The 14,006-nt window shown below is 41.4% G+C and overlaps 1 protein-coding gene across 5 annotated transcripts in view; it reads right to left on the bottom strand.

Annotated features, from left to right (window-relative positions):
- DCUN1D4 (defective in cullin neddylation 1 domain containing 4) overlaps positions 1 to 14,006 on the bottom strand; it is a 71,532-nt gene that overhangs the window by 10,209 nt on the left and 47,317 nt on the right. For all 5 annotated transcript variants that reach the window (XM_037134604.2, XM_037134603.2, XM_037134607.2 and 2 more), the window contains one exon: positions 8,056 to 8,164. In XM_037134604.2, coding sequence (XP_036990499.1) covers positions 8,056 to 8,164 — 109 coding nt within the window. The remainder of the gene's footprint in view (positions 1 to 8,055; positions 8,165 to 14,006) is intronic.

Raw genomic sequence — 14,006 nt, 5'->3', positions numbered from 1 at the left:
CACAGGTCACGGCAGGGAGAGAGAGGTAAATATAAACTGACATACAGTCCCATTAGCTTTATAAGTATCTGCTGAGTAAATCTGTCTGTGATAACCAAAGAGCAATTATTTTAACGGTGTATAGCTGACGTACAATATTATGTTAGATTCAGTTGTACAACACAGTGATTCAATATTTACATATGCTACAAACAAAGAGTAATCTTAAAATAAAGCTGACAAGGTTTTCAGGGTAAGAGCCGTGGGACTGGATGACTCATCATCTTCCTACTCTTGTCCTCACCTTGACCTACCTTTGGAATTTACAATGAAAGTATGAGAAAAAAGAGAGGTCTGTGTGTGGTGTGTTGGGAGAAGTTGTATTAAGAAGGATACATATACTGACAAATATAGTAAAGAAGTAAGACTCAAGTTAGAAAAGGACATGAATCAAAATGGTCACAACAGACTGAGGTTAGAGTCGGGCAGTATTCTGATGAGTACAAAATCCTGCAAAGGTTCCTTGTGCAATTCTGTGAGTAGCAACCATTATCATTTCTAGTTTAAATGGAAATGGCTAACCTATTGTTTTACTTAGACAAAGAAGATGCATTAACTTTAATACATGTGACCTCTTACATCGTCCAGAAACACCTCCTCAGAGTCGGTGAACAAACTGGTACCTACTGCTGGAAAAGTGAGCGCCTCCAGGGACGGAAGACTTCTGCCTCCAGAAAGCCCTGTTTATCACTTCTTAAAGCTTTATTTCAAGGAGTGAGAAAGCGAAGACTCTCCCGCCCCAGAGCAATCTCCCGTTCTCTTGCCCACTGCCATCCTTCTCCCTCACCTTGAAGGCCACCCTTTCTCTCCATCTAGCACTTTCTCCCAACCCCACTTCCTTTCTGGTTCCATGGAGATCCATCTCAATCACTCCAGGAGGGCTCTTCTCACCTCTCAACTCCCCTCTGCCCTCCGAGCTCAGACACTCCTCCCTCTCAGTCCATCCCGATACTCTCTCCTTTCTGTGACGAGGCTGGACCACACCATTATAACAAAACACAAAAGCAGCATCTCTATACATTCACAGTGTCTCCTCCTGGCTGGGCCAAGACGCTGCTGTCAGTGCCTCTCTGAGCCCAGCAATTATCTTTCTCAGAATTCCAAGTGTCAATCTGTCCGTGACTTTCAGCATCATACCCTGCCTCTGACACAGGTATGCGGAAAATCAAATTTAACTGATGTTTAATAACTACTTGCAGATCAACAAAACATGATTGTATTAAGTCTTTTATCTCCTTCTCTTTGCCGATCTTTTTCTCTCTAGGGCCTTTTAAAAGGGAAGATCATGAAAAAATGGCTTTTTTATTTAAAGGAATTCATACAACAATATTTGCTCACATAATAAGTAAAATTTGTATTGGATGAAACCCCCCCGCATAAACACACTGAGACAAAAGTGACTCTCATGAGAGAACTGGCCATTTCAGCCCCCGAACTTTTATCCCACCATCTTCCTCTAACAAGACCCCATAGGCTGGTGACAGCTGTGAGTCAGGGAAGGTGAGGTGGCTCCGTGAAGGGGACACTGGCCTGTACCTCAGGGGCAAGCGCAGGCCCTGTTGTACCCTCACCTCTGGCTTTGTTTATTCATCTGCATAATGACAAGACAGGACCAGATGACTTCTTATGATATCCACAGTACCACACATCAGTTCGAGTCAAAGTAAAATTAGGAGAAAAATAATATAACTTGATAGCCAAGTACCATTTTTAATTGGCTACAAAGTTCGAAGGTGAAAAAAGAAATGATCGCACCTTAGGACTACAATCTGCGGAGATGTTAAAGGAGTCACGTTATCATTTTCTGGTATTGCACTGTACAGTTTCTTTCCTGGTATATTAAAGTATAATATTTAACATATGCCATTGCTATTTGCAATAGAGAATAGTTAGGGCATTAAAACTATCAGGGCTTTGGCTGGTGTTGGCTCAGTGGATTGAGCACCGGCCTGTGAACCAAAGGGTCGCTGGTTTGATTCCTAGTCAGGGCACATGCCTGGGTTTCGGACCAGGTCCCCAGTAGTGGCGCACGAGAGACAACAACATATTGATGTTTCTCTCCTTTTCTCCCCCCTTCCTCTGTCTCTAAAAATAAATAAATAAAATCTTTTTAAAAAACTATTAGAAAATTTAATTTCCATTAAAAGTTTGATTTTAAAAGGTCTGCTATGTTAACTGTAAATTATTACCTCTAGGAGTCATTTTTCTAGTGAAAAGAGAGACTGGAGGGATAAAAAGCTGTCTGAGTTCTGCTGCTAACCGAGATGGAGTTAAAGAAACTAGGTTTTCCTTTTCACTTTAAAGAGCAAGACAACTGGACAAACTATATGAAATGATGGCCTTCACCCACTGGCCAACAGGCAGCCCAGGTCCGTGACCCCTGAGAAAAAGGAAGCACGAGGTCAGCCCTACAGTGATGCCACTCGCTGTGTGGAGGTGTTTCCAGGCTGCATAGCACTGGAAGGAGAACCGAACAAAGCCCCGAGGCCTTGCCGAATTGGGAAAGACAGAATTTGAGGAGGCCGAGGTAGCTATGATCAGAATTCTAGCAAAGGTGGGAGCTGCACAGAGAAATCTGGAGATCCACAACGTCTCCCCACTCTGTGCAGAGGGTTATCTACGCATATGTGAGAGGAAAGCCCCTGAGCCAAGGGAAGAACCACTATAAAAATGTCAGCAGAAATTCCTAGCCTCACACAAGGCTGGGAGCAGTCTGTATGCCCACGAGCTAGAGGCAAAAGATCTCACAGTAGTAGAATCCTCAAAAGGGTCCTGCTTTAGGAGACAGGTGGGGCTCAATCATCCTTAGACTGAAGGATGTTAGGGTCTGGCCCTTTGGAAGGACCAAATTGACCCCCACCTAACTTAACTATGTACCAGAAAAATTTAAAAATCCAACTATTTAAAAGAATACAGAAGACCTAGCAACCAACAAATTTAAATTTACCATATCCAGCATCCAATTGGAAAAAAAATATTACAAATGCAAAGAAGCTATAAAATATGACTCGTGGCCACGATAAAAATTAACCATGAGAAAGAGACCTAGAAAATGGCAGGATGGTGGACACTAAGACGGAATTGTCAATACACTTGTTATAAATATGTTCTGGATGTTCCGGGAGGTGGAAGAAGATATTATCAAGAAGAGAGAAATGGAGCATACAAAAAAAGACCCAAATGGAACTTACTGAGTTGAAGAATAACAGCGCCTGAAATGAAAAATATACTGGCTAGGTTTAATAGTACAGCAGACACTGCAGAAAAGATTAATATTAGAAGACACAGTAATCAAAGCTTGTGGGACAATATCAAATATCTAACATTGGCACAACCGCAGTCTCAGAAGGAGAGCAGAGAAAGAACAAAAAATAAATATATACATTTGAAGAAATAACAGCTGGAAACGTTCCCAATTTAAGGCAACCTACTAGCCCATGGATCAAACAATTCGACAAGCCCTGACCAGAATAAACATAAAGAAAACTCTTGCCTCGGCACATCATAATCCACTTGGGGAAGCAATGAAGAGAATAAAAGCAGTCAGAAGACAAGATGTTATGTTCAAAGGGATAATGAACAACACTAGGCTTATCATTAGACGCTACCCAAGACAGAAGACAATAGAAAGACATCATTAAAGTACTGGAAGAATATTCAATCAACCTAGAACCTTTTATCCAGAGAAGTACCTTTCTACAAGGGAGGCAAAATAGAAGCTCAGAGAATTCATCACCAGATCTGTACTATGAGCAACAGTAAGGAAATTTGGGGGGCAGAAGATAGAAATCTGGACCTAAACAAATGGAGAGCACAGAAACACTATATATTTGAATAAATATAAAAGGCATTTTTACCAAGATATGTGCTATGGTCTCAATGTTTGTACCCCTCCAAAATTCATGTTAAAATCCTAACCCCCAAGGTGACAGTATTAGGAGGTGGGGCCTTGGGGAGGTAATTAGGCTCTGCCCTGGAGAAAGTGGATTTGGTGCTCCTATTACAAAGACCCTGGAGAGCTCCCTCCTCCCTGCCAGCATTGTGATGTGAGGCGACAGCGGATGGGAGGGGGAGGGGGATGGCTCTCACCTGACATCTAATCTAATCTAATCTGCTGGTGCCTTAATCTTGGGCTCCCCAGCCTCCAGAACTGTGAGAAAGAAATTGTTGTTGTTTATAAACTACTCAGTCTCTGGAATTTCTTAAAACAGCCTGAATAAACTAATGCGATATACTGTGAGATTTACAGCATACATGTAAGTGAAATGTATAACAGCAGGAAGTATGGGCGGGCAGAAGGAAAGTGCACTGCTGTAAAGGTTCCTGCATCATACATGAAACAGGTATTACTACTTTAAGGAAGCTTATGAAAATGTAAAGATATGTACTATAAAACTTACAGCAACCACAAGAAAAGTACAAGAGAAAGAGAGAGATAGCTTACAAGGCAACAGTGGAAATAAAATGAAAGCATAAAAAAACTCAGTCCAAAAAAAGTCATGAAAAGAGGAAAAACAGATGGGGCAGCCCTAGCTGGGGTGGCTCAGTGGACTGTGTGCTGGCCTCTGAATGGAAGGGTCAGCAGTTCGATTCCCAGTCAGGCCATATTGCCTGGGTTATGGCCAGGTCCCCAGTTGGGGGCATGTAAGAGGCAACTGATCAATGTATCTCTTGCAATGTTTCTCTTCCTTGCTTTCTCTCTCTTCCCCTCTCTCTAAAAATAAATAAATTAAATTAAACAAACAAAACATGACAAATCAGGGGAGGGAATAGCAAGACAGGAGTTATAAACTTAACCACATCAATCATTACATTAAATGTAAATGGTTTAGTCCTGACTGGTGTGGCTCAGTAGGCTGGGCATTATCCCGCAAAATGAAAGGTCACTGGTTCGATTCCTGGTCAGGGCACATGTCTAAATTGCAGGACAGATCCTTGGGTGGGGGCATGCAAGAAGCAATGGATGGATGTTTCTCTTGCACGCTAATGTTTCTTTCACTCTTTTAGTCCCTCTCTCTAAAAATAAATAAATAAAATCTTTTTTAAAAACACAAACGGTTATGCATCCCAAGACAGAAACTGTCAGACTCAACTATACGGTATCTGTAAGGAGAAACCCACTTTAAATATAAAGACACATACAAGTTAAAAGTAAAAGAATGGAAAAAGACTTATCTTGTACACTTCAATCTAAAGAAAGCTGGAATGGTTATAGACCAAGTAGTATTACCAAAGATAGAGACATCTCAGAATACTAAGGGTCAATTCTTCAAGAAGATGTAACAATACTAAGTGTATCTCAACCTAATATCTGAGCTTCAAAATAACATGAAAAAAATGATGGAAGTGACAGGAGAAATATTACAGTTGGAGAGTTCAACATTCCTCTCTCGGTAATTGATAGAACAAGTAGACAGAAATCAATAGAAATATAGAAACACCATCCACCAACCTGACCTAACTGACATTTATGAAACACTCCCCCGAACAGCAGCAGGACACTCCTTCTTTTGTGGCACACATAAAACACCCATCGCAGCAGACCACATTCTGAACTATAAATCGAGGCTTCATACACTTAAGTGGCCTTAAATTATACAGGGCATGTTTCCCAACCACAACAGAATTAAACTAGGTATCAACAACAAAATGACTACTAGGAAAAATCACACGGACAACACACTTCTAAATAACCAGTGAGTCAGAAACAAAAATCACCAGAGAAACTGGAAAATATTTTCAACTGAATACAAATCAAAATACAGTGTCTCAAAATGTGTGGGTGGAGCTAAACAAAACAAAACAAAACAAAACAAAAAAGAAAGGATTCAATAACAAATCTATCTTACAGCATAATTTAACTGAATGGTGGAGTGGTCATTATTCATCCTTACATAAAAGTTTAATCACTGATATTTACTGATCCTCTCCTTAGAAGTCAAGAACTCTGCTGGCAGATACAATTAAGGCTGTTACCTAAATCCCAAAGCCCAGCTACCGCAGACAGGGGCACCATGTAAATGGAGGCACAGACCTCTCCAGGACAGGGAGGGGCAGGTGAGGCTGAGTGGAAGCGGAAGCCTGTGGCTTGGGCTTAGAAGCCTAACAATGCAGAGAACTATGTGAGTACGGACAGGGCTCTAGCCAGAAGTCCAGCATGACAAAAGACAGAAAAGGCAGAAAGGCCAAACAAGCAGGTGGCAGACTCAGTGACAGCTAATTCCAGTTCACTACTCCGGTGTTGCAGGCATCACAGCAGGGGACGCCTGGGGCTGGACTGCAAGGGCCTGGAGGGACCTGCGGACTGGACCAGTAGCCAGAACCCGGGCATGAGTCCTGGGTCCACTGTTGACTAACGACGGGACCATGGTTCAATTTCTCCACTTCTCTGAGGCCCACTTTCCTCCTCTGTAAAGCAGACTGAATGCACCCCTGTCTAGACGTCACTGAGAGCTACTGTGAGGGCAACAGCACCACGCAACGCACTCAGTGAAGCACCGCGTGACGTAAGCCCAGAGGGCAGGTACTGAAGGCTTCTGTGAACTGGATGGAAGGTGGCCGCGTGAGCCCGGGGCTGCACGAAGATGAGTGACACCCTACTGATGTGAGAGCTGGGTGAGAAGGTGGAAGTAAGGCTAGGACGGCAGTGCAGGGAAGGAGTAGCGAGGGCCTCAACCAGCCAGGCTGTGGCAGGAGCACCAGGGAAGAGGTGCCCGAAGGGGCCCTGAGATGGACCCCAGATCCCGATCGAGGGTGGGATGGAAAGTGAGGGAGCAGTACATGGGACCTGGGCCTAAAGCAGTGGACGTGTGGGAAAATTTGACCCCCAAACAGGAAAGTTAGAAAATAAGCCCTATTTTCTAGGTATAATGCTTCTAACCAAATTCTGACCCATATAATAAGACCAGGAAAGGAAAATAAAATGTCATGTAACAAAAGGCTTAATCCTAGAGATATGCAGCTATTTTAAAAGCATTTGGCAAACAACTTGTATATGTGATTACAGAAATGCCATTTAGTAAAACATTCTAGCTGAGTTTTACCATATAATTTCTAATCTATGAATCTTCAAGCATGTTGTCATTTTATTTGAAGGTTGCAGTAGTGGAAAAATTCACAAATGAGGACACCACAGAAAACCACTAATGTATTATAGTGGAAGCACCAAAATTCATCACCGAGTAAATCTTTGGTGCTGAACTAGCAGAGCCAAAGTGGGTAACATGTAAAAAAAATCAGCATGGTACTAAGAAAAAAACAAAACAAACATTCAAAACTGGGTCCTCTGCCTTAATTAAAAATTCACTTAAAAATGCAGTCAAGAAAGAGTAGTTACCCGAGTCCAGTAAACGCACAAACATAACAGAAAACATCATTCTTGAAAAAAGTACAATTGTATGAGCTGAGGATCAATACATATATGAGTGACCACAATGCCAACAGAGCCTCAGAATTCTACCTGTGGTTATCAGGCTGAAAAATTAAACTTTATTTCACAACAGAGCCACTGTCACATGCCTGGGTTTGGTTCACTAGGTAAAAATATGATCACTTCTCAAAATAATTAGAATTTACATCAGAATAATGTTCACTGAAGTTAGGTTAGGTTTGAAATTCAAATGATGTCCAAATATAATATAGCACCCCAAATGAAAAGAGATTAGATGTAGTTAGCTTCTGCTAGTAAACTCCATGGGTGAAGGTTTGCTATTTCATGAGAAGAGCCTTTCCAAGCTTATCTGAGAGACATTTAGAACAGTGTCCATTACACGCCCACTTACAAATGACTAAGACAACAGCAAGAACCATTAAAGGCCTGCCACTACAGCTTTTTGCTAACATACTATATTTTTGCCCATAGTCAAAGTTAGTTTAGAAAGTTTACATGTAGAAATAAAGTCGAATTAGCATCCTTATACATCCTCTCCACTGTCGTGTGTAAAAACGAACCTCGGAAGGCAGTAAAAAGGAGAGGGGAGGGGAGGGAAACGTCTGGATAGACTCCAGAGAACTCACCCGTGCAAAGTCAAATGCGTATCTGTAAATAAGTTTAAAGTTTGTAGAATCATTTAGTAACGATCTTAAGTAATCCAAAGTATTTCTGAGTTTTTCTGTTGTATCACATCTAGAAAAACAGAATAAAGCAAATTATAACCTGAGCTTTTGTTCTTATTTGGGGCAGTAATACAAAACACAATACCGAAAGACAGAATAAAAACTCTGGTGCTGGAATACATCCACGATGACCTATTTTTTCCTACACTTCTTATTTCAAAGAATTTCCAGTGTACAGACAAGCACCGTATACCTACCCATCTCTTCAGTTCAGAGGGAACATCACCACACTGCTGTTCTCTCTCGCACACACGCACTGTTCTCTGTACCACTGGAAAGTAAGTTGCCAACACAGTGACACCCTAACACTTAAATACCATCATCACTTTGAACACTCTATCAGTGTTAACTTTCTTAGCTAACATACAACCCACATTGCCAACTTCCCAGTTGTTTCCCCTCTTTTCTTTACAGCTGCTCCTTTTTTTCAATCCAGGATCTGATCAAGGCTCATTCATTGCTTTTAGTTGTCTTATCTCCTTGGTGTCTGGAAGGGTGTCCTTTTTCCGGTCTTTCCCGACAATGTCATTTTTGAAGAGATCAGACTAGCTGTTTTGCAGAATCTCAATCTGTCAGATAATTCCCCATGAAGTAGGTTAAACACTGATGAGAACACAACACATCATGTCCTTTTTAGTGCTCCCCATGAGGGCTCACACGCCAGCCTCCCCAGTACTGGGGATGCTGAGTTGGTTCATCCAGCGAAGGCGGTGGCCATTGGACCCCCCACTGAAAGGTGCATTGCCCTCAGAAACAGTACTCCGCCGGCAGGATGTCCTGAGACGCTGCATCCTGTTGCTCAGGAACTTGTCAGTCCATGGTTTTGCCATCCACTGATATCTCCCTGAACTGATTTTAGATTTGAGGATGCAAAATGGTGATTTTTCAAACTCTCACACTCTTTACACTTACTGGCTGGACATCTTCTATAACGAAGAGCTCTGCTCACCACTGCCCTTATTATTTGGAGTTAAGGAGTTTTGCTTTTTATTCAGTGTTATAAACTATCACTTTCTTTATTCTTTTTGAGGCACCAACTGTCCTCACTTGGGCAGCGGCCCCTCCAAGCTGGCTCCGGTGTCCTTCCGACAGGCTCCCATCAGTCTTTGAGGACGTCCTCACTTGCTGGCACAAGATGTTCCAGCGCCCTTTGCACGTGCCCTACCTTGGACTTGAAATCAGCTATTTTTCTGGGGAACCTGGTAATGATAACCTATTTTCATAAGAAAGTGACACACTGTTTATTTTCCTAAGGAAGTAGACTAACTGGTTATTTTTACAGACTAATTTTCTGTTCGTAATATCTGGCCCTAAAAAAATTAGAACCAACAGTTACCATTTTCACCAGAGACATTAAAGCTTTTCAATCCTGGGTATACTTCTTATGTTTCTCTGTAGAGCTTCTACCTACTAAGTACAGATAATACATATTACAAGTATTATCAGTATAAATATTATCAATACTTTATAAACTATGATTCATAATAGAACATACTGATCTATTTTTAGCAACAAATTTATGAAAGCTAACTACAAAAAAGTTCCCATGAGCTACTGAAATAAAATATCTAAAAGCCAAAAATTAGAGTAAATGTCTCATTTGTGAGTCTACGAGAATTCAGAATGCCCTTTATTTCTTCCTGATGTTTGAAAACTAAAAAAGATTAAAATCCTACTACTCTGGAGGTCAGAAAAGGCTTCTTTAAGGGACTAACACGTAAACTGAGAGATGAAAGAGAAGAAGAAAGCAGATGTTTTAGGAGGGAGGACGTGCAGCTAAAAGGAACGGCATGTGCCAAAGCCCGGCGGAGGGAGGGAGCACCGGAAGTCTGAAGTCGAACAGAAAACCCGTGTGACTAGACTCGGTAGGGAAGAGGGGAACCGGTGCGAGATGAGGCTGAAAGGGAGATGGGACCGGCCATGGAGAGTCTCGGTGGTTCAGTGTTTTATTGAACTGAATCCTAGAACAAAAGCGTCCTCCTACCATGGAAGAGACCACCACCAGGCCTGCGTCTTGAAAAGCCCATTCTGGATCTCTGCGTAGAAGGGCTGGGTGAGGTGGAAAAAGGAAACACGGATAGCCTCCTTAGAGATCCAGTGTCAGGACCCACCCGAGGGCCGATGGAGGACGAAAGAACACACGAGAAAGCAGCGAGGGAGCGGAGCCTGCTCTGCATTGGGCACTCCACTGTATGGCTTCACTTACCATCATGTCTATAAATAATCCGTATTAACAATAGGGGGAGGGTCAAAGTGGAGGGACTGCTAACTCCAAAACATAAAAGGCAGAGATCCCTGTTCCTAACTGGAAACGAAGACAAAGGACCAAAGCCACAGGAAATTGCACTGATTTGGGCCAGCGGTGTAGTTCAGTCCTGCGCTGTGAGAAGATAAGTTTGTTTGTTTCAACAGATTCAAGGACAGGAACCACTCACTTGATAACACTACATAGCAAAAAAAAAAAAAGATACTATGAATCTTTGGGTAGAGCTGCAAGGCAAAATGTCAAGTTCTATAGCACGCCTGGGAGTCAGTCCAGCCACCCTGGTGAAAGATGATCCCTGTGTTTGAAAAAACAAGATATCTTGTCTGGAGTGTATAATATAAAATGCCCAAAGTAACACTTCCATTTCATGCAGCTCTTAAGGATAGTTACGTGAGTTAGAGATGATACTGTCAATAAAGAATTTAATTGCTTTAAAGGGGGCTTTGTCTGGCAGCAACTCGGACCAACACCCACTAGGAAAGCAGGCCACCCAGTGGCCAGGTCTGAACTGTAGGCTGCCATCTAGTGGCTGCTCAGTTCTTCAACCAGTTCCCCTGCTTTTCTGCGCACCACGCATGTGTGGTAAGGAGACTTGCAGAAGTTGTAGAGTGACCCTTCCACGCTGGGATGCAGCGTTGTTTGCCAAAGCGAAATATACACACGAAGTGGGATCATTTCTTGAGTATTGCTGCCACAAAACAAATTTGGAATCAACAGAAATCAGGACAATAGGACTCAAAGGCTATAAAATCAAAGGCAGTTCTCCTGCATTACCTGGAAAAGGCCTTTGCCCCTTCTCTCAGTCAGCCCAAAGGTATTTTCCCAGCCCCTCATCAGTCCTATGCAAAGTCAGCTGCAACTCTAACACACCTCATTTTGTTTTTAGCTTAAACATCCCTACAAAGCCTAATTCATCTGGTAACCTTAAAAACACAAGCTGGGACAAGACAATAAACGAACAGTCAACTGAAACAAGAGCTATGCCTTCTCAGACTGAGGATGACCTAGGGGAGCTGGGGACAGACATTCCCTACCAGCTACTGCCACCTCTTCCTGGCCCTGGAGAGGCCATGCCCACAACTCCTCTACCCAGTGCCAAGGAGACAGAGTCAAGACTAATTTCTGAGTGCCCGAGTGTGTGCCACAGTTCACCAGTCCACCTTCCTGATTTTAGAAATGCTACCAGAGACACCTAGGAAGTTACCAAACTGACTCAGAACTGTCTGGTTAAAACACCAATGGGCTATTTCTAGCACACTTCCACTGTACAGTAACAATTTTCTTAAAGAAGCATTTTAATCTAATATCCTAGTGTGTGTGTATATATATATTTAGTATATATGTATTTTGTTATATACATATATGTATACATATAGTATACAGTATACATATACATAGAGTATATGTATTTTGTCACATACACACTTTAATTAATTCAGTGTGAGTCCAAAACTTCCCATCTTTAGAGCATACACATGATTGGCCTCTGAGTTTTAATTACTGTGTATGCATAGCTTGCAAATACAGTACTTATTTATAATTTACATAAAGAGAATTGACTTTACTCCTTTTGGATCTTTTGCTGGAACATTTATCACTTCTAAGCCCCAATCCCAAATGGACTTCATCTTGCTTATAAGTTTTGCTTCCCCAGGACCCCAAACCCTCTTCTTGGCACATCACTACCATTCAAGTACTTAATGCCAAGCAAATGATAAATCCAGGGAGGTTGAAGGGGGTTCTTAAAGCATGAAACTGCTCTGTTTTTTTTTAACTATAAAAAACCGTAATACGGGTTTTCTGAGGAATTAAATATCTGCACCTCATTGATGAAGAAACCAATCTCAGAGTTTCCTATCACAAAGAAAGCAGATTCCTCAGTGCCTGTGCAGTGAATCAGGCCTGTCACTACCCCCTGAATTTGACAGAAAGCCACCTGCCACCACACAGAGTCCCCAACAAAGGGCCTGCAAAGTGTCCTCCCAAACACATGCAGACCTCCCCCCGGAACCGCACGTCTCATGACCCAGTGGCGAGGCCCTCCAAACACGGGGGAAAGCCTGGCATCACGCAATATTCTTTTGTAAAGGCAATGCAAAAAAAGAATCTAGAACTATACAAAAACAGGTATTATACTCTCTTATGACAAATGAAAATGTGCCTGAAAAAATGGTGACAGTCCTCCTCTGAAGCCCTGAAACAACATCCTGACAACCACAGGGGCATTGCCAAGGAGCAGACCCATGGCCGCCACTCGCGAAGTGGCAAAGAAAGGCAGTGACAAAAACAATGAAAGAGGGAAAGACTTAAAAATCATAAGGAGTTGATTGCCAACCTGAAAACACAATTTTAGAGATTTTGGAGAAGTAACTCTTTCTACAGTATGCTGAGAGTGTATTTGTAAACTCTAAAATTCTAGTGTATTTGTAAAAAGATCATTTGGCTTTTGCCCAAAACTCATTTGCCACCAAGACAATAGTTGTTAGAGAAGAATGTGACCTCAGAGTCAGAGGTCTCGGGTTTTCTTCCACCTCTGGCCATCTACTTTCACAATCGAGTGTCCCCTCTGAACCTCAGTTTCCTCATCTGTAAAGTAAGCAAGGATCAGGCCTGATCTGCCCAGTAAGTTTTGAGGCTCAAATGGGAAACAGTGACCAGACTTCATAGGCCCTTAAAGCACAGTACAAATGAAGCATTACTTCTAGTAACAAATGGACAATGACACTAAAAGTTGACAAATTCCAAAATTATTTAAATAAAACCACTTCAACTCCAATTTTAATAAAAATTGAAGTCTTATTCCTAAGTGGAAAGAAAAAGGTAAGTCATTCCAAGTACTCTAGATCAAAGTTACTATGTTAAAAATTAGTACTTTTTTGAAATTAGTACTTGAAATATTTACTTATGCACCACTACTGTATCCTTCAATGCATAATAGAGAATAACAATTTGTTTTCTTGAATGAAGCTCTTAGCAAACACGTATGTATATTTACACAAACACAGCACACACATAAGCACAAAATGAAAGTGTGAAACCATTGGTTCTTTTTTCTGGGCCAGATAACACAAACAGAATCTTTATTATTACTATTTTTTAATTACTAGAGTAATGAAAATTCCAATTTTGCCCTAAGCTAAAATAGATAAGTAAAATAGAAGATATCAAACATCTGCACTTCTAAGTTATACTTTACTCCATTTTTTCTCATTAATTATAAGCCAGATTCTAAAAAGCTCCTTTGCTTTTTAAGCTCTAGCCCTATGCCGTCTAACACAGTAGCCGCCAGACACACGTGGCTACCGACCACTTGAAATGCAGCTAATGCAAAATGAAATATATCTTAAGTGTGAAACACACATCCCATTTTGAAGATTTAATATGAAAAAAGAATATACAATAGCTCATTGATTTTTAAAATATTGATTACACACTGGAATGGTACTGTTTTGGGTTAAACAAAATATATTAAAATTAATTTTACCTGTCTCTTTTTACATTTTTTTAATGTGGCTATTAGAAAAATTTAACTTACATATATGGCTCACACACATGAGAAAAGACTGGTCTATTTCTATTGGGCGGA

The sequence above is a fragment of the Artibeus jamaicensis genome, unplaced genomic scaffold (assembly GCF_021234435.1).
Source record: "Artibeus jamaicensis isolate MK-2021 breed Jamaican fruit bat unplaced genomic scaffold, CSHL_Jam_final contig_889, whole genome shotgun sequence".
Lineage (NCBI taxonomy): Eukaryota > Metazoa > Chordata > Mammalia > Chiroptera > Phyllostomidae > Artibeus > Artibeus jamaicensis.
Note: the sequence above shows the minus strand (reverse complement) of the source record. Positions and strands in the feature narration are given on the sequence as shown.